Source organism: Rhinolophus ferrumequinum, chromosome 16 (assembly GCF_004115265.2).
Source record: "Rhinolophus ferrumequinum isolate MPI-CBG mRhiFer1 chromosome 16, mRhiFer1_v1.p, whole genome shotgun sequence".
NCBI lineage: Eukaryota > Metazoa > Chordata > Mammalia > Chiroptera > Rhinolophidae > Rhinolophus > Rhinolophus ferrumequinum.
The window spans coordinates 49,286,794-49,306,457 of NC_046299.1; the positions used below are offsets into that span (position 1 = coordinate 49,286,794).

Consider the following 19,664-nt stretch of genomic DNA (forward strand, 5'->3'; position numbering starts at 1 on the left):
TAAGCAACCTTCTGTGTGCCAGCGGCTTTATTTTCATGGTCCCTTTTGGTCCTTCCTAAGCCCTAAGGGATATGTGGTGTTATACCCATTTTACAAGGCAGGAAACCATGGCTCAAAACATGTAAGTCATTTGTTCCCAGGCACAAAGTAAGTGACACCTGGGACTCACACCAGACCATCTGCACCCATGTTTTCCATGCTTTGAATCCAGGGCTCCATGTCCGTGTTTTCAGATGTTTTCAGACGGCTTTTGACTCCAGTGCACATTTCACCCATGTGCAAAACCTACATGTTCATAAGGGAAACAACAGTTTCGTGAAGCAGCATCTATACTTCAAAAAAATTTCTGATTGTAGTTTTCAAGGGGAAGCATGCGATCATCTGTGCTGAACCTATAAGTGGCTTATAAGCCACCCAGACTAAGTATGGAGAGTCTACCTTTGGATTTTAAACTTGTGTAGGTCCTTCATGGCCTTGGGGAGCAGTGTCGTGGGGGAGGGAGCAGAAGCTGGACCTGAGACTGGGAGCCAGAGGGTGGGGGAGGGATCTTGGAGACAGCAAGCCTGGAGAACTGTCTCTAGGACTTTTGCTTTGAAACTCTTGTTCTAGACAGTGAGGCAGGAGTTACAGGGGAAGTGCGGTCGAGAAGGGTACCGATTTTCTGGTTTGGTTTTGTTGTTAATACAGGAGAAATAGCAGCCAGTGTGTGCTCAATGTGAACAGTCCAGCAGAGAGGGAGAAACAGGTGCTGAGGAAGAAGAGGACTCAGCTGAGTGAGAGCCGTGAGCAGACAGGGCATAGGCTCAGGTGCACAGTGGAGGGGGGTCCCAGAAAAGCATGCAGAACAGTTCATCTTTAGGAATAGGACAGAAGGCAGCCAAACAGCAAATGAAATACTATTCTGGGCCTATCCCATTGAGTGGATTTCATATCCGTTAGTGGGTTGCAACCTGTGATTTGAAGAACCGTGTTCCACCTGATTGCGTCTAACCTCACAGCCAGGCACGAGGGTGCATTTTGCCCTCATTCTACAGAGCAGGAAAGTGGAGGCAGTAAATAACTTGCTGATGCCACGGGCCTGCAAACACAAGACAAGAGGTGGAGGGTGCAACCAACCCAGGGGTATCTGAATTGGCATCATATTTTGGGGGGCACTTGGCAAATACCCAGAATCTCAGACTCTGCCCTGCTGGCTCCTTCTGCCAGGGTGGGCCTGGCCACTGTTGCCAGGTGCTCCTGATGTGGCCAGCTGGCAGGGGGGCAGGTATCTGGGAGCTACCTCCTCTTGCCACATGCTGTTCCTTGAGATATGTGCACTATTCTGCGTGTAGCTGGATCATGACTCTCCTAAGCGTAACTTGGATTTCTCCAAATGGAAGAGATGCATAGACTCCATTTGGCAATGTACTTTCTCAGAGCAGAATTCCAAAGAATGCTGCTCAGTGAGTGAAACACCCCTCCCCCAACCCATGACAACGTATTAAGGCAGGATTTTGCCCAAGCCCTGTTGTCCCAGAAAAGGAGCTGGCGGGTTAGTCTAGGGGTCAGGCAGGATAGAATGGAGCTGCAGGCTTCCTGCGCAGGGTGTGGGTGAGTGGCCGCCACGCAGAGGGCTGGTCCCTCTCCCCAGCTGCCCAGTGGCTTGGGTTAGTGTGGATGGCTACTCTAAATCATTTTTAAAAATTAGAACCAAAAGTAAGTCTTTTTTTTTTTTTTATTCCCTTGTCCACCCTCTGCTTCTAAATGCAGACCCAGCCAGCATGCCATTCCTAGTAAATATACCTGTGATGGCTTTTTCTTCTGTTTTTAGCTCGAGCTGCCTCCTGCAGAGGGAGAGAAAAAGCCCTACTTGAAACACTGTCAGTCATGCTTTGGTGGCCTCAGACTTCTCGAGTTCTCTTTTTATTTTCTCCCCGTGTGCTCACAGCCAGGTCCCCCCACACCCGTGCCTTGCTCCTTGGTCCTCCTGGGCTATCGATCGCTCCTCCTCCCCCTTCGATTTTATTTCCTCCCACGCTCGTCCTTAGAATCCAGAGGCGATTTCCTCGACAAATTAGAACATGGCCTGAGCCTTAAGTGCTCGAGTGTCTCCTTAACGTGATTGATCATTGCTAGTACCCAGAGAGCAGAACCAAATTGGAGTCTGTGGCTGGTGCCTTTGTTACGGGGATCATTGTCTGGGAGCGGTTTGGGGGTGGAGGGGCCCTTGCTGGTATCTTGGGGGTGCTCTGTGCATATGTGTATTTGTGTCGTGTGTGTGTGTGTGTGTGCACGTGCATGTGTGTACATGCTGGCGTGCACTGAAGGCCTATAAAAGCTGATGGGGTTTCATGGTTTTTGGCCCAGGTGGACCTCCAAAGAGAAAGCCTCCCCCTAGGGGAGATAGCATGTTGGGTGAAGAAGTGTCAGCTGGATCTACTGAGGACCCCTTCTTCTTGGTGGTGCTCCTGGATTTCCTTCTGCAGAGAGCAGCTAGAGCACCCCAGAATACTTCCTTTTTACCCACATGCTGCAGAGCCTGGTACTCCCACCATTGTCCCTGGGATGCAGCATGACACATGTTGGCCCTCTGGGGATTGCAGAAGCCGCCCCGGTCAGCTGAGGGCTGTGTGAGGACGTGGGGAGTGTCTTGGAAGGCTCTTCCTCCGTGTCCTGACCACATGGCCAGGCTGCGGAGGAGGAACGACAGGCTGGCTTGAGCATCAGCAGTGACGGAGCCCCCAGTCGGCTCTCACCCCTTAGAGGTCGGGATCCCTTGTTTGTGCATTTACGGGGCTCCCTGTCTTTCTGACCCTTCCCTCTATCCGTTTCTGAGCCCCTTCTCTGCCTACTAAGGCTCTAGTCTGAGGGTGCTTAGGGGGAACAAAAAGGATGAAAATCAGAGGCCAGCTCGGCCCCTTGTTAGGGAGCCGGGCGAAGGTTTGATGGAGGAGGAGGTGGAAGGGTGGACAGAAATGATGTTTCCATTTTTTGTGCTCCCCCTTTGTGGTAGGAAGATCTGGGATTCAGGAGAGCTGGGCTCTGTTTCTGACTTGGTTTCAAATTTGCTGGGTGAGTTGGGGCTCCGTTTCCTCATTTAAGAAACAAGAACAAGGTTGGCACACTTTTTCTGTAAAGTGCCAGATGATAAATATTTTAGGCTTGTGGGCCACATGATCTCTTGCAGCTGCTCAACTCTGCCCTTGTAGAGTGAACGCCACCATAGATAATCTGTAAACAAGTAGTGGAAGGGACCGTTTTCCAGCATTTACCAAAACCCGAGGTGCACATTTGACCCCGGGGGCAGGTGGGTTGCCGACGCCTGAACGAGATGCTCCCTTAGAGTTCTTGCCCTAGTGTCCTGAGATCTGTGACAGAGGGACTTGCCCTGCTTAATTTCTCTTCCTGACACTCATCACTGCCGCACGTACTATCTGCTTATTTGTTTATGCATTTGCCAGCTGTCTCCTTGACCAGACCATCAGTTCCATGAAAGCAGGAACTTGAAAATTCTCTGTGCCTAGAATATCTATTGAGCTCCACACATTCGTGCGCAATGATGAGTTAATCAGTACGTGTTTGTGGCGGTCCTGTCCTGTTGGTGCTGGGCTGGTGGGGAGAGAGGGGACAGACGAAAGACCCTCATCCCAGGACTTTGCCCCATGGTCCTGCACGCAGGCCTGTGGAATCTCATTGTGGGGTCATTATTTCCCTGGCACCCACAGACTCCACTCGAGCAGACACCCTTCCCTGCCCGGTTCATAGTGCACCCTACTTACTCCAAGTTGGTCACGCCTGAAGGGTTACCCTTTATTTCCTTCTGTCCTTCTGCCCCACATTCAGTCTGTCAGGAAGTCCTGTCAGTTCTACCTCTGAAGTGACTCAGGTGTCTTTAACTCTCCCCTCCACGGCTGTCAGCCTGGCCTCGCTCAGCCTCACGGGCCACTGACTCCCAGAGCACCCCTTTCCATCAATTCTCCATGGAGGCTGCAGAGGTGATCTCTTTAAGACATACAGTAGGAGGCTACCCACTGTGCCAAGTTAGGGTACAAGCTCTGGGGACAGAGGGCTGGGTTTGAGCTGTGTGACTTTGGGCAAGTACCTGACTTCTCTGAGCCTCAGTTTCCTCATTGCAACATGAATCTTCCCTCAAAGGGGTGTTGTGAGAATCGAGGGAGTAAATATGTGAAAAGCACTCAGAATAGCAGAGCGTGGGGAGGGCTCAGTGAGTGTGTGCTGAGAGTGGGCGCCCCAGCCCTGCCGGTGCCTCCAGCCTGGTGCCCCACCTCTCTCCCTCACTCTCTGTATTCCACGATCACCCTGGCTTTCCAGTTGCTTGAACACACCAAGCTCATTCCTGCTTCAGGGCCAACTATATGCTATTCCCTCTGTCCAGAAAGCTTTTCCCTTCACTTCTCACATAACTTATCCCCGGGTCTCTGTTCAGACGGCACCTCCTTCAAGAGGTCGTCTCTCACTACCCTTGCCAACATCAGTTCCCCCATTAGGCTCTATTTTCTTGTTATTGCATTTATTGTAGACTGCGGTCTTTTTTTCCTCCCTGACTTGCTGTGTACTCATTTTTTTGCCTCCACCACTAGAGCATAATTGCATCCTCATCCTCTATCACAGGTTGGGCAAATGTAAGGTGCTCACCCATTATCTGCCGAGTACGTGAATGAACTCTGGAAGTCCAACTGCCTTTAATATTTCGTGAGTGAATAAATAAACGGATAAGTGCACAGCCACTGGCTCCTACTTCGGTCCCTCTGCCTTGCCCTAACATAGCGTTCTGCCGTTCAGAGGCCTTCCGTAGCTCCTTCGTACCTTCTGGAGCAAACACCTCTCGTCCGTCCGCTCCCGGAGACCATCCCTGAGTCTCCCCGTCTCCCTCACCTCCACCTCTCCCATCATGTACCCAAACGAGAGCCCCCAAGGTGTCCTGAGAAAGGTCCAAAAGAGAGGCTACAATGCGCTGAGGAGCTCCGAGGCGGGACCAGGAGGCATGGCTCTGTGGGGAAGCGGGTGTAGCAGCTGGGCCCTGTGAGGCTGACAAGGAAACGGCAAGGCTTGAAGTCGGGGAGGCAGAGGAGCGCAGCCCTTGCGTGAAGGCAGGGGGTAGGCAGGAACCTGGGGGAGTGGCTGACAGCAGGGCCAGCAGACGGTAATCCGGTAATCAGTAATCCGGTAATCGGTAATCCGGTAATCGGTAATCGTGGGTGGGGGGTGGGCTGGGAACATGAGCCCTCGTCAGGTGATGGAGCTGTGGTTCCACGTGACTGACTTGGGTGAGGGTGAAGGGCACCCCAAGGAACTTGAAGAGGGGACGTGAAGAAAGGAGGGTTGGCCATGGAGCCCCAGGAGGTGATGCTTGGGGTTCTCTTCAAAGCTTTTGATTTGGGAGCTTGGAGCTTGGGCTCAGCACGCCACTGAGGCTGGAGGTCTGGCAGGCAGTGGAAATTGTGCCGGAGGCAGGGACCAAGGGAGGCCTGGAGGTCTTCGGAGCCAGGGGAGCGAGCTTCCCAAGGCCGGATTATATACAGCACCTGCAGGACCTAGGGAAGGAGGAAACTAAGGCTGGGCTCAGGAGGTCCCTCTGGTGGCAGAGAGAGCAGAGGTGGACTAAGCTGCTGAGGAGAGGTGTGGGGAGGTAGGACTTCACGTCCAAGTGGGCCGTGCTGGCGGGAAGGTGTGGTGTGGTTCCCTGTGGCTGCTGTAACAGGGCACCTCAACCTGGGTGGCCTAGAACGGCAGGGATTGTATTCTCACAGTTCTGGAGGCTAGAAGTCCAAGCTCAGGGGGCCAGCAGGACCGTGCGCCACTCCCCAAAGACGCTAGGAAGAACCTTCCCTGTTTCCAGGTCTCCCAACGATCCTTAGCGTCCTTGGCTTGTGGCAGCATAACTCCCGTCTCTGCCTCTGTGTCCCCTCTCCTTATAAGGATACTGGTCATTGGATTTAGGACTCACCCTGATCCACTGTGACCTCATCTTAACTTAGCTAATTAAATCTGCAAAGACCCTATTTCCAGAGGAGGTTACATTCTGAGGTGCTAGGCAGACATGAATTTTGGGGAGACACTATTCAACCCATTATAGTCGGGGTGGAATGTGGTGTCAGGAGCATGAAGGCTGATCAGGCTTCAGTGGTGGATGGGCTGCAAAGAGGACCCTTTGAAGGAGTGTTCCCCAGAGCCACCGAGGAGGGGTACGTCCTTAGGAGGGAGGGAGGGAGAGAGGGCATGGCTGCAAAGGGAAGGAGGGGCTGGAGGCAGCGAAGTCAAAGGACTTTTTTCTTTGCCCAAGGAAGACCTGAGTGAGCCCCTTAGCCAGAAGAGAAGGAAGGAGCAGCAGTGAAGGAGAGAGAGAAGATGCAGGCAAGGGAGCTGAGAATTCATCGTGCATGTCTCTAAGAAGGCAGCTTAGGTGTTGGAAGAGCACCTTCTTGCCAAGAAGAGAGAAGTGCCCCCAGAAGCTTTACACAGAGGAGAGGGGATGTGAAGGCTTATTGCAGAAAACCTCAGGGACTCTGCTTATCCTCTGGTGGGGATTCCAAAGGAGACATGGAAAAGGACCGCAGCTGGGGAGGAACTCCAAGCTTGCTTTTATTTATTACGTATTGTTTTTAAAAAAAGATTTTATTGGAGAAGGGGAACAGTGTGTATTTCCAGGACTTTGTTGGGGAACAGTGTGTTTTCCCCAGGACCCATCAGCTCCAAGTCAAGTTGTTGTCCTTCCATCTTAGTTGCGGAGGGTGCAGCTCAGCTCCAAGTCCAGTTGCCGTTCTCAGTCTAGTCGCGGGGGGCTCAGCCCACCATCCCATCCAAGCTTTTAAAGAGCAAGAATTAGAGAGGCCCCAGGGATTCTGGGCCTGAAGATCCCCAAGCATCAGAGGGCTGATGGGGCCTGTCCTTACAGTGGCTGGGTCTGTCTGGCCAGCTCCTTGCCAGGCCTTAGCTGCCTGATTCTGACCCCGGCTTTGTTCTGCTCTTGGGCCCCTGGCCACCCTGTCACACCTAGGTTGATCTGGATCCTGTTTCCCTCACCTGCATGGCCCCTGGGACAGGCACTGCCCCTGCCACGCTGCCTAGTGGCCCTCTCCACTCATCCATGCCCCCAGCCACATACCATTAGCTTTCCTGGGCCAGTGCCCCAAACATGGGGCCTAGGAACCTGCAGATAGGATGCCAGCTGCAGCTTTTGTGGGGACACCTGCCTTCTTCTCACTTCTCAGCCTGCCCAGGAAGGACTTTGGCCCATGCCAGGGTGAGGGTGCCTCCCCTGCGACATCCCAGGCCACAGAACTTGGCTCTCCAAGAGCAGCAAGTTTGCAATGGCAAACTATTATTGGCTTCAGCCTGCTCGCTGCTGCTAATTTCATGCCCCTGTGATCCAGGTAACGCTTTGCTGCCTCGAGCTGCCACCCCCAGGCTTGAATCGCTTTTTCTCTCTCCCTGCAGGAGCCCGGCTGCCTCTGCTGCCTCGCTCTTGATGAGGGGGCTGCACAAAGCTGCCTCGCCGAAGCCGCCAGGCGCCCAGGCACCGAGCTCGTCTGCCACAACTCGTGACTAATTTGCTGCACTTATTTCAAAGTGCCCAAATGGCATTCGGGGGAGAAGAAGCTTAACCAGGGCCTGCCAGAGATAAACAGGCTCATTTTGGGGCCTCCCTGCCCGAAGAAACCTCTTTACCTGGACTCTGAGCCCAGAATTAAATTCTTCCAGAAGAGATGCTTAGCACGGAGCCTCTCAGCATGGCGGAGGGGAGGAAATGTTCCCTGTCATAAAATGGGCCTCACATCTGGCCAGCTGGCTCCGGTGGGTTTTTAAATTGTGTTTGAAGAGCGTCTCTCCCCTTTCCTGGTGTTCACAAACTGGGCCAGAGTATAACTGATGAAAACGAATTTTCTCATTTCTAGTGCAAGTGAATCGCATGCCCCATGCTCAGGCCACAAGCGGCTTCTCCACTCCTCTCTGGCACCAGGCGCCTCTGGGCCAGACTCTGGCCACAGGCTGGGTTTTGAGCCCCCCTCCACTCAACCTGGGGGGCTTTGCTGGGTTTGCACAATCCAAAGAGAAGCTAGAAGCCTGCCTGGTGCTTCCCGGCTATAATATCCTCTTTAACATGGTCTGTCCTTATCAGCGGACCGTGTCCATCCATTTCGGGTGGCTGACAGAAGTGAGGGCTTTTCTCTTAATCTTTTTTTTCCCTTTTAATACTATTCAGATCCACAGGCCTGTGGAAATGCTCAGGGGAATGGACAGTGGGGTTTAAGGAGAAGAGAGAGTTAACAGGCAGAGGCGAGCAAATCCCCATCATTTGCTGGCTTGGGCAGGTCCCCTGTACTTAAGGCCTAGGGCAGAGGGAAGACGCCATCCTAATGGAACCTCACACCCCTCAAACTGGTCCGCACTCTCTGCTGGGAAGGCATGTGGGCTGGCAGTCCCAGCCACTGGGCATCCAAGTGACATGATGCAATCCCGGTGACAGTGTTTGGGCTTGTGTGTCTGTGAGGAAGGCTGCCTCGGCTAGAGTAGTTGGTGGCATGATGATAAATATCTCCCCACCCCATCCCTACCCTGCCCTGCATTAGAAGATTCTGCCCCCAGAACTTGCCAGGTGTGCACCTCTGTGCAATCATCTACCTCTGTGAGCCTCAGGTTTCTTATCTGTAAAATGGGAGCAATCCCAGCTCTGCCTTCCTCTTACAGGCTGTGTGAAGAGCAAATGCCCTGAGGTCTGTGCAAGCAACATGTAAGCAGTTTCGTTCAAATGTCAGTTACCTGGAACTCTGTGGGGCTTCCATTTCCGTACTTGGGTTACCTAACAGGTGCCAAGGATGACCTTCGATGACCTACTGCTGCTAGAAGCCAGGTGCTGAGCTCTCCTGAGCCCCAGGTAGTTGCAGAGAACGGGAGATAGTGGAGGGCAGGGAGATTAAATGAGACTTTCGAGGAGCAGTTTTTCTCTTTGTTCATCAAAGCTGGGCCTCACTTCACATTGGGTTGGAAAATTCAGAATAGTGACTCATGGGGCCACAGTCTCTCATTAGCACCCTGAGGGAGCAAGGTGGGTGCCACGGCTCCTTTCCTGTCTCTTCCCCAGAGTGTTTGGATGGAATGGACGGACAACAGTGCAGTTTGTCTCAGCTCAGCAGATTCCTAATGATGCTGAGGAAAGCATTTGGGAGTTTGTTCCAACAAATAAACTTGGGTTGGAGTCCTAAATGACAAAGAAGCATCTCTCCATGCCTGGGCATGTGCGCTTCCCTCCTCTTGGAATGCTGTTTCTCTCTCCGCCAGCACCCCACCTCCCCAGTGTGCCTGGCACACTTCCTCCAGTCTCTCAGAGAACTCCCGTGGGGAGTCCCCAGCCCCCACCTGCCCCCTTCCACCACGCCTCGTATCCATTGGAGGATCCCACCACACCACATGCTCTCTGGGGGCATCGGGCACCTTGCCTTTTAATTTTGTACACCAAACACCAGCATGGTGTTGGGCATGCAGGGGCTTGCCACATCCTCAGTAAATAAAAGATGGGCTAAAATGAGAAGGGACGCTGATTTGGATGGACAGTGGCTACCCTGCCGGGCTGAGGGACGTGGGGTTGCCAGCCTCTGGGTCTCCCTGCTGAGGCAGAGACGCCTGCCCGGGGAGGCCTCCGCATCTCATAATGTCCTGCTCTGCCTTCTAGCGGAATCACAGACGGTCTTCCAGTTACGTAAAGCCGAGAGTGAGCCCAGGGCTGTCGGTTTTCTGTGGGCTGTGTAAGCAGGGCTGCCATGTTGCACACCTCTGAGGGGCTCCATTCATATTGCAATCTATAGGACAGGCCCCCTGGGGTTGTGCGAAACACAGCCTCCGCTGTCGCACAAGGTGGCCCAGTGCCATTGCCCTGGTGGTCTTCTCATTCCTCTACTCTCCCGTGGCCAGAGCTGGCCTTGGGGGCCTTGGGTTCACCTCTGGAGGTAGAGGCCATGTTCATCGACCATGTAGGGAGCCTGGTGGGATAAATAACAGCAGCGCCTTTTGAGGGAGCTCTCAGGAATCAGGCCCGTGTGACGGTGAACTATGGCATGAATTATCCCAGAACACTGTGACATAAACTCACCCTCTGGGGTGGATGGTATAGATTGCTTTGGAGGGGGCAGTGCCATTACCATTCTAATTGCAATGAGTTTGAACCAGTATTCAAATGCCTTAATGTTTCCTTGTGTAAAACGGGAGAAGGTAGCCCCAACACCCTTGGAAGAAAATGAGATGGACCCAGGAAGGAAATGCCAGCTGCAGATCTGCAAAGTGCGTAATCAAGAATTGAATGGAGGCCCTGCAGTGTAGGATGTTTTTTACCAAAGAGACTGAGGCAACGCCTTGTGTGCCAACACTCTCTCAGGGAGTGCAGGCCTAGGGAAGTAAGAGTGCAGGAAAAGGGAAGTGAGGCAGGGATGGAAGAGAAGAAATGCAGGCTACGATATTTCTGGGCTGGCCACAGCGCTGCAACCACACACAGCTGCCTGCTCAGACACATGGGCTGTTTTCAGAGACGCCACATGGACCCACCACATTTCAGAACAGTTGGTTGGGGGAGAGGAGGGGCAAGCAAGTTCTCTCTTCTCCTTCCCTTCTCTTGCCTCTCATTGGTCAAAGCTCTACCTCCCCACCCTACAGAGAATGTTACTTGACCCCTCCCCCAGCCCCCCAGGGAGCAAGAGCCTCTGAGGGGACAGCCCAGCAGTGCGCGGGCACAGGTGTCTCTCTCTGGTGGCAGTGGCTTTGTGGCCATGAGACCAAGTAGCAAGGCACATGGCCTGAGGGGCAGGCAAGGTGAGCAGCTCTGGGGTGGCACGTAACTAAGTCCAGTTCTTTGAAAGCAGTGTATGTATGCCACTTGCAAAAATGATCCCAATTTCAGCACCGGATTTGATGAGGAAAAGCTAAGGAGACTGACGGCGTCAGCAAGCATAACCTTTGTTCCCCTCATGGGTAGACACGTTGGTTTTCATGTCTGGCAGGAGAGTGAGTCAAAGATCTTGCTCTGTTGTCCCGGTTTTTGTTGAGGAACTAGATTTCAATTGCAACAGGAAGGCTGCAGCACTCAGAAAAACCCTGGTTAGTAGGAACTTGGCCATTGGAAACCCTCATTATTAGGAATCTATTGCTGCTTAACAAAATACTACAAATTTAGTGGCTTAAAAGAACACGTTTATTATCTCACAGTAGCTGGAGGCCACGAGTCTAGGCACAGCTTAGCGGGGTCCTTGGCTCAGGGTCTCACATGGCTGCCATTAGGGGTTGGCCAACGCTATGGTCTCATTGGAGGTTCGACTGGAGAAGGATCCCTTTCAGGATGACTTGGGTTGTTGGCAGAAGTCAATTCCTTGCAGTTGTTGGACTGAGCTTCAGTTTCTTGCTTGGTATTGGCCAGAAACCGCTCTGAGCAACTAGGGGTCCCCTGCAGTCCTTGCCGCGTGGGGTTCTTTGACATGGCCACTTGCCTCTCCTAAGGCATCAAAGGAGAAAAAGAGTCCAGCAAGATAAGTGTAACGTAATCCCATACACATCATCACGTACACCTGCCAGCTTTGCTGTATCCTCTTCCTTGTAAGCTAGTCACAGGTTCCACCCACGTTCCGTGGAAGGGATCATACAGGAGGTAAACACAGGAGTCTAGGATCATGGGGCCACCTTAGAAGAATCTGCCCACCACACCTCATTTTGCTAGAACTCTATAGGCAAAAGCAGCAAATAATTAGTAAAAACCACCACGTTTATGTCAGGAATTTGGTTTAAAAAAAAAAAGCTCCATGGGATGTACGGAGTCAACCCACATCACCGTCTGCAGGCCCTGATCTGTACCAATAGAAAGATGGTTCAGGTCAAGTCCATGCCACACACCCCCCCCTCCCCACCGCCATGCTTTTTGTAAAGCAGAGAAATGGGCTCATCAGTCAACAGAAAGGGAGCCATAGCCTTACCCAGTTGCCGATATTTAAAAAGCTTCCCAACATTAACAGAACAATTTTCTGTGTAAGTATCGACAAACCAGCGCATTCAATTACCTAGAAAACCCCCATTGCTGAAACCCTCAGGGAACCTAAGCCTGCTCAAAAAACAGAGGTTCTGCATCCCGTGTGGTCGTCCTGCGTGGACTCGCCCTGGAATGAGCAGCCACTGAACGAAGGGCGCTTCACTGGAGTCTCAGACTGGGAGCCGTCTTGGCCCCCACCTGCCGCTGTCTGTTCCTGGGGGCCTTCATGGCTCCCGCCTGGCGCCTGCCTGGCCTCACGTAGACCCAACAACTGTGTCAAGATATAATTGACTGAGTGCCTCACACCAGTCCAGGCTCTGCTGAGCCCATCAGGGCAGGAACAATGAGGTGACACCTCAAAGGAGGAAGGCTATTTCTAAGGCTCATGGTTGATGGACCACATGCGCGGTGATTATCATTTTAATTGCAAGGCCGCCATGACCTTACATTCAGGGTAGACATTTCAAAGACCACAAAGCACTCTGCAGGCTTAAACCGGACCGCGGAATGGTTTGTGCTTCAGACTAGAGGAGCCCATTATGACATCGTTCTCTCTTGGCCTCCACATTGCGATCAAACTCTCCCAGAAAGGAGAGATCTGACCCTCTTTTGCAAGGTCTGACTCAAATCCCCTCCTCTTGGACCTTTCCCCAAACCCACACTCATTCCCGTTCTCTCAAGTACTCAGCCCCATTCGCCCCACTCCCCTAGCTGGAATTCCCTGAGAACTCACTGCTCCTATTTCTGATTTGGGACCAAAAAAAAAAAAAAAAAAATGTCACTACATTCTGACATCTCTTCCTGTGGCGTTTGGAGAAGTTACAAAAACCTTCACACTTTGTCTTACACCCAGGGGTACCGTCCACTCTTAAAGGGCAGGAAGCAGGTCTTAGACTCTAGTGATCCCGACAGTTGTCCAAGTTCTTTGCACGCCGGCAAGGTTTTTGCATAGTTGTTCTTTGGGCTCAGCATATTTGTAACTTAGACTATGTCCTCAGTTAAGTCCAGTTGCATAAGCTTTCCAAAATAGAATATTCTGAGCTTCTTTTTTATTTCTTAGGATAAACACAATCATTTATATAAAAGCCCTTGGTACACACTCAATGCTTCATCCATGAGAGCCATTATCACAGCTTAGAACGTATCGTACCTGACCTGGGGTCCATGGCTTGACATGCAGTGACCAAAGTCAAGATCTGTCAACCCCGTCCAGTTCTTTCTTTTTTTTAAGACAGGTATATTGAAATATAATGTACACACAGTAAAATCCACCCTAATGAGTAGACAGTTCTCTGAGTTGTGAAAAACACGTCCAGTTGTCACACAGCTCCCTTCGCTGTAAGTTCCAGCACATTATCATGAGGACGTCTTCATCTTGTCTGTGGTCTCGTGTACTCTTTGTCTCTAATACCCCTAAAGTACTTCCAGGAAAATGCCCTTTTCCCTCATCTTGGCCAGTGTAGGAGCCACTTCCTACAGTGGCTTTGACCTTGGGTAGCAGTTCTATTGCGGAAGCCAATCCAGAGTCAGAACAAAGTTTCCCTGCAGGAATCAGGGCGTGGTGTCATCAGGCTTAGGAATAGAGGCCTCACTTGTTTGCAAGACTATGAGAATGTGGGTGAGTCATAACAAAACCCATCTGGATAATTCTGAAATTTGACAATGGGCTAAGAAGACGGATAGGGGAAAATTTTCTTTGTAGATGCACATTGAGTCCTGTTCCCATTGCCTCTCCCGCGGAGGGAGCAGGTAGACTAGGTGGGAGTATGGGCTGCAGAGCCTTGGGGACCTCTCTGAGGGCAAGGACAATGTCTTTTCCTTCGTTACGTCCCTAGCAGTTAACACAGCTCATACTGGTGTCTGCTGAGTGACCGAGTCACTGATCTCAGGCTGGAGATAGGGCGGGACCATGCCGTCTTGGAGTAGACTTACTCATCACGGGAGGTATCTGAAGACGGCGGGGAGAGGACCCACCAAGAGGGGCCCTGTCTCTGTGCTCGGGTGGGGCCCCTCGCCTTCATCCCGAGTGACCTCAGGGCCCTCCTCACTTATGTGCTTACAGAACTACTTTGAGAGCTACCTTTCCATCGCCTCCACCGTGCCCTCCGTGCTGTGCCTCGTGGCGAACTTCCTGCTTATCAACAGGTAGGCCACCTTCCTGCCTCTCTCGGGCCTGACCTTCACTTCCACCCTGTCCCACTGCCCTTTTTCCCCGGCTGCTGCTTTGCTGCCTGCTTATTTAATGGTGGCCACCAAAGTGCGAGGCAGGCAGCTCGGACTCCTCCGTGAAGATTGAGAGGGCAGATCAGTTACCAGGAGGCCTTGCCAATGAAATGCCCAGTCAGGGAGCTGGGCTTGCACTTTCTAGCCACACGCTCTGACATTGTGTCAGCAGCCAGCAAGAGGCATGTGGGGAAATGTGGCTTCTTCCCCATTCCTCTCGGGGAGCCTGTCTGTCAATAGCTGCCTGGGCTGCAGGCTTTGCAGCCAGGGGACACCACGTGGATGGCGGGGTGGAGCCAGGAAGCAAGGCTTGTGCAAGCTGGTCTTCCAGGCATTTCTGAGAATAGTCAGAAGCGAAGAGCCTGGCATCCCACAAGTCCTGCTCTGGCTCTGTGGGAATGGGTCACAGTGCGAAGCTGGTAACACCAGCGCGGGTGTCGACCATGGAACTTCTAACACTGTGTTAGTGAAGGAAGGGCTGAGAGAGAGCCTCCCTCTGGATGCACCACGGAAGAAGGAACGAGTTAGGACACAGCCAGGCAAACTAGCATGGCGCTTAGACCCCACTGGGTGGCTCTTGTCGTCCATTCTCTGTTTAGGTTTGCAAGGACAACAGCCCTAGCTCCTTCGCCTGCATTTCCCCTAAGCTACCTGTAGGTGATAACAGTGGCCGCTTTATTATTCAGAAGCGTGGGCTTTTCTTGGGCACAGCCTGCTGAAACCTTAGATCTCTGATGACAAATCTGAGTTTACCTAACTCTGCTCACTTTGTAGTGACTGCCTGGATTTCTGGTTGAACAGGATTCTAAGACAGGTCTGGCCTCGGGGAGTGTGCTGTGATTGATTAATGATGTCTGCTCTGAGTACAGTGTTAGAGAGGGTAGCACATGTGCCTCATATGTACTAAGCCTGCATAGACCAGTCTTTCCAAACATAATATACTATGGGGCTATTCCAATTATCTGTTGTTGCACAGAAATGATCCCAAAGCACAGTGGCTTAAAACAATAACAGTAATTAGTATCTCATGATTCTGGGAGTCAGCAGGCTCAGTTAGCAGCTCTGGTTTGGTGTCTCTCATGCGGTTGCAGACATCTAGGGCCTGAGCTGGGCCTCCTCCGGCATCTCTCCCTCTGTCTCTCTCATCTGTCCCCATGGTCTCTCGTATGTTGGCCTCAGGTACTAGGACTTTTCATATCATGACTGAAGAACAAGTATTCCAAGAGACAAGGCAGAAGCTATGTGGTTTTTGTAACCTAGTCTCTGCAGTCATATGGTGTCACTTCTGCTGTATTCGACTGGTCAAGGCAGTCACAAAGCCTACTCGGTTTCAAGGGCATATAGACCCCAGTTCTGATGGGAAGAATGTTGAGGAATTTGCACTCATCTTAAAACCAAAGTGCAGCCTGGGAAAGCGAGAAGGAGGATGGAGCTCAGATGGCCTGAGGGCATTTAACCTGCTTCCTCATGCCTCCCTCAGCCCATGGAGCTATATTCAGTGTCCTAGCAGGTGGGGTGTAGCCTCCAGAGACCCCAGCCCTGGAGGAGGTGGAGGAATGGACGTAGGAGCAGAGCCAGGTGTTCCCTTGGCACTGTCAGCCCCTGGAGGGCAGAGCTGGGTTCCCTGGCCGTGACTCAAAAGAGAAGGCATGAGGAGAGGAAGAGGATGAAAGAGGACGGCAAGGAAGACATGACAGAGCCATGTGGGGAGTCCCTCGGGCTCTCACGGCCGTCGCTCCTCTCCAGGCCTCTCAGATCCTCTCTGCCCCCTCCACCGGCTGGCCATGGGGACAGGGGTTTGTCCAGCTGGGCTAGCCCAGGCTCACGTTAACGAGAGCTCCTGCCCCCTTTTAGATCTGGAGTCATTCTCTGAACCATAACAAGGGGGTGACTCCTGGTGACCCCCTTGTTATATCATTTAGGGTGCACAGCAACCCAAGAGGGAGTTGACATTACCCATTTTCCAAGTGGACATCAGGACATGTGCCCAAGACCACAGAGCCAATGAGGGGTGGCCTGAGCTGGCATCTTACCTGGCACTGCCTCCTGGCACTGTGGTTGGAGGTTCAGCAGGCTGGCAGCCAGCCTGGGACTGGGGTCAGCAGTGGCAGGGAAGGTCCAGTCAGGGACCTGGGGGAATAATCTCGAGTAGGAGTAGCATCCGTAGCACTTCTGAGCATCCATATTCTTTACAGGTATTCTCTCTAATCCTTGCAACAGCCTAGAGCAGGAAACATTGCTTTACAGGTGGGAAAACAGGCTCACAGAGGCCACATGGCCCATAAGAGGGTGAAGCCAGGATTGGAAATGGCACCCTTCTCGCCCACATCTGTGCTTGGGCCCCCCGCCTCCTAGTTCCTCGGCTTTGCCGGCCCCTCCCTGCAGCCAGAGCCGCACTGCAGACCTTCACTAAGCTCGTGTCTACCCTGGCTTCTCACTGCTGGAAGGAAGGAGGTGGTTAGGAAGGTCTGGGGGTGTCTACAGTGGGGCCCTGAGCTACCTAGGCAGCACCCTCACCAGGTTGGGTGGGGGGCTGGCTCTGAGGGCTGAGCATTACAGGGCACCCTCCAGAAGGGGCCAGGCCTCCCCAGGCCTGCCCTTGCCCTTTCCTGGCTCCAGGAGAGGGCAATGTGAGACGTGCTCCCCGGCCTCCGTGGAAAGACGGTTTGGGGCTAAGCTCTTTTTATTTAATGTACGAAATTGAAATGTCTCCTTTTCTCGCCTCCTGGAGAACCCTGGCTTTCTCTGACTGGCTCATCCATAATCGCCAAGTGTTTTATTATGTTAAATCTGCAGCATCATAAATACTTATGAGGAGGATTTACATCTGGGAGACGTATGAAGAAATCAGTCCCCTGGGGCCCTGAGCCTTCACAAGCAGGGAGAGTGGGGGAGCTGGCAGCCTGGGCACAGCTGGCAGCCCTCTCCAAGAATCTCACATCCGTGTGACCTGCCCAGGGTCCCGGGGCTGGAGCAGTCACCTTGGCCTTCCCCTGTCCCAGAGCAGAACCACCGACACCAGGGCAACACTTGTCTAGACTTTCCCTAAAATCCCCAAAGTGTCACCATTCCCTGCCTGGGGGTGGGAGAGGCAGAGTGAAGCCAGTGTGCCCCCAATAGTGCAGGTGGGGTGGGCTTGCATGAGTACCTTTCCTAAAGCTCTATGAGCATTGAAAACAGCCCCAGGCGAGATGGTAGCGGTGGGGGGCGCGTGGAGGACCCTCTCAGAGGAGAATGGGTGATGCAGCCTGCAGTTTGCTGGTGAGGAGCAGACCTGTGCAGGTGGGTGGCCTATGGGGGAGCAGAGACAGGTTGGGAACTGCCTGGCTGTGGTAATGCAGGTGCCTTTCACCTTCTCATCCCCCGCTCTTCCCTTGTCTCCAGCTCTGGGGCCTGGGTAAGAAGCCCCCCAGCTCTTTCCAAAGCAACCTTCCTGTTCAAGCAACTAATTACCTTGTGGTGACAGGCCCAGGGGAGCTGCTGCGAGGCTCGCAGCATTCCTGGGGTGGACTTTTTCGGCAGTGTCTGTGAGGCGGTGGTTAGAGGCAGAGGCCTGGGAAGATTCCCCAGGCAGGCTGGCCGCGCTGCCAATGTTCACAGCTGGATCCTTGCCGTGCTGAGGGGTCGAAGCAGAGTGACTGCGAGGGTCAGTGCAAAAGCCAGCGCTGCCGCCGCTGCACTGCTGATGTCCTGGCCCGTCAACCTGTGCGTCCAGCAGATGGTTACCGGGTGCCTACCAGGCGCTGTGCCAGCCCCGGGGACGCAAACTAGACAGGCCCTGTCCTTATACCTCGTGGGTCCTGTGCCTTCTTTCCCTAAGAACTGTTAAAACTTGGGGGCGTTTATCCCCAGCCTCGCTCTCCACTTGAATGCCTTCAGTTTTAGAGTCTTCAGTTGGAAGGGACCTGAATGTTATCTTGTCTAGCTTCTTTTTCAAGACGAGGGACTGAGGCCCAGAAAGGTTGAATGTTTGCCTGAGGTCACACAGTGAGTTGGCGGCAGAGCGAGGCAGGGCCTGTCTCAGGCTCTGTGACCCTGCTGGCTCTCATTTTGGGGGCAGGTGGGGCAGCTCCAGCTTCTGGAAAAGGGTGGGGCGCAGTGTGGCAGGGCTGAGTGTGTAAGATAACCCTGAGCAGAGGTGAGGTCTGGCCACCAGTCTCCAGGGCACTTGGGGGGCACTTACATAGACAGCTGGGGGCCTCAGGGGTCAGGGGCTCCATTGGCTGCCCACCAGCTTCTTCCCAGGCCTAGACCCCTGTAGACCCTGGGAAGGTATGTCTTAGTGTGGGGTTCCCCAGAAACAGACACAGAAACAAGGATTCCAGTGGGAAGAGTTTATTTGGGAGGTGAAAGAAGAGTAGGAAGGGGAGACCAGGGAAGGAAGGCAGCCAATAAAGAATGCTTTGTTAAGCTAGTACCCACAGAGGGTGACTGAGCTTGACCTGCCCGGGGAACTCTGGGGTCCACTGTGGAACATACACCCAAGAGGGAGGTAACTGGGCTATTTATCTACCCAGTCCCAGGCACTGGTGGAAGGTTGGTCTTAGGAGGTGTTAATTACCTGTCACTTGCAGCATGACACCTAGTAAAAGGGAGGGCACATTGGTAGGGCACACACAGCTTGTAGCTCCCCAGCTGGAAACCCTGACATGCCTTTTTGTGTTATTATAGGTAGCACTCTCTGTAACAAACGATGGGGACACAAAAAGGATTTTCTCATTCTTTACCTGGAAAGTGAAAGTAAGGTCTGCCTCCAGGCACTGCTGGGTCTAGGGGATTGCAAACGTCCAGAGAGCTCTTGAGCCCTCCCCAGGCCCTGCCTATGTCTGCTGGGCTTCATCCAGAAGGTGTCCTCTCCCCCATGCAGCTGGCCAGGTGGCAACCCGCAGCCCGGACAGCCAGCAGCCCCGACAGACACAGCCAAGAGAGATCTCCTATCTGCCTTTCAGTCCAGGAAGGACTCACTGGCCCTGCCTGGCTCATGTACGAATCCCCGACACAATCCAATGGCTGGCATACTCTGGGATACTCTGATCATTTGCCCTTCATTTGTGGCTGGCCAGACCCCTCCCCAGGACGACTTGGCGTAGAAGGAGTGTTCTTGTGGGGAGGGATGCTGGCAGACAAAGACTGCACGACCATTCCATGCCCCACCCTGGGCATCAAGTCCTGGCACTTACCAGGTGGACAGGGCCCCCCAGGCTGGGTTTCATTCCCTCCAGCCTCCTCTGCTCTCAGTCTCACCTGCAGCCAGAGGCCATGTGGATTCCCTGGATGTGCCACTCTCTCTCTCACAACCAGATACACCTTGTACTCCAGCTCAGGTATCACCTCCAGAAAAAGCCTGTGCAACTTCTCAGGGTGGGTTTTGTGCCCCTTGGATGTTCCGAGATGTGCTGTGGCCCTTTTGATGAAGCACTTTGCACACGAGAGTACG

At 53.0% G+C, this 19,664-nt stretch overlaps 1 protein-coding gene and 1 long non-coding RNA gene across 4 annotated transcripts in view; one reads left to right on the plus strand and one right to left on the minus strand.

Moving 5' to 3' along the window:
• SLC29A3 (solute carrier family 29 member 3) overlaps positions 1-19,664 on the plus strand; it is a 43,673-nt gene that overhangs the window by 10,419 nt on the left and 13,590 nt on the right. For 2 of the 3 annotated variants that reach the window (XR_004425363.1, XM_033131286.1), the window contains exon 3: positions 14,067-14,149. The exons of the other annotated variant lie outside the window; for it this stretch is intronic. Coding sequence is in view for 1 of the 2 variants with exons in the window: in XM_033131286.1 (XP_032987177.1) it covers positions 14,067-14,149 (83 nt within the window). In the remaining variant the exon portion in view is untranslated. The remainder of the gene's footprint in view (positions 1-14,066; positions 14,150-19,664) is intronic. 3 annotated transcript variants of the gene reach the window in all.
• On the minus strand, positions 11,254-17,765 carry LOC117036395 (uncharacterized). The gene is made up of 3 exons (XR_004425364.1): positions 17,681-17,765; positions 16,261-16,448; positions 11,254-11,476 (listed from the first exon to the last, which is right to left on the minus strand). It is a non-coding gene; the product is annotated as an uncharacterized LOC117036395 (long non-coding RNA).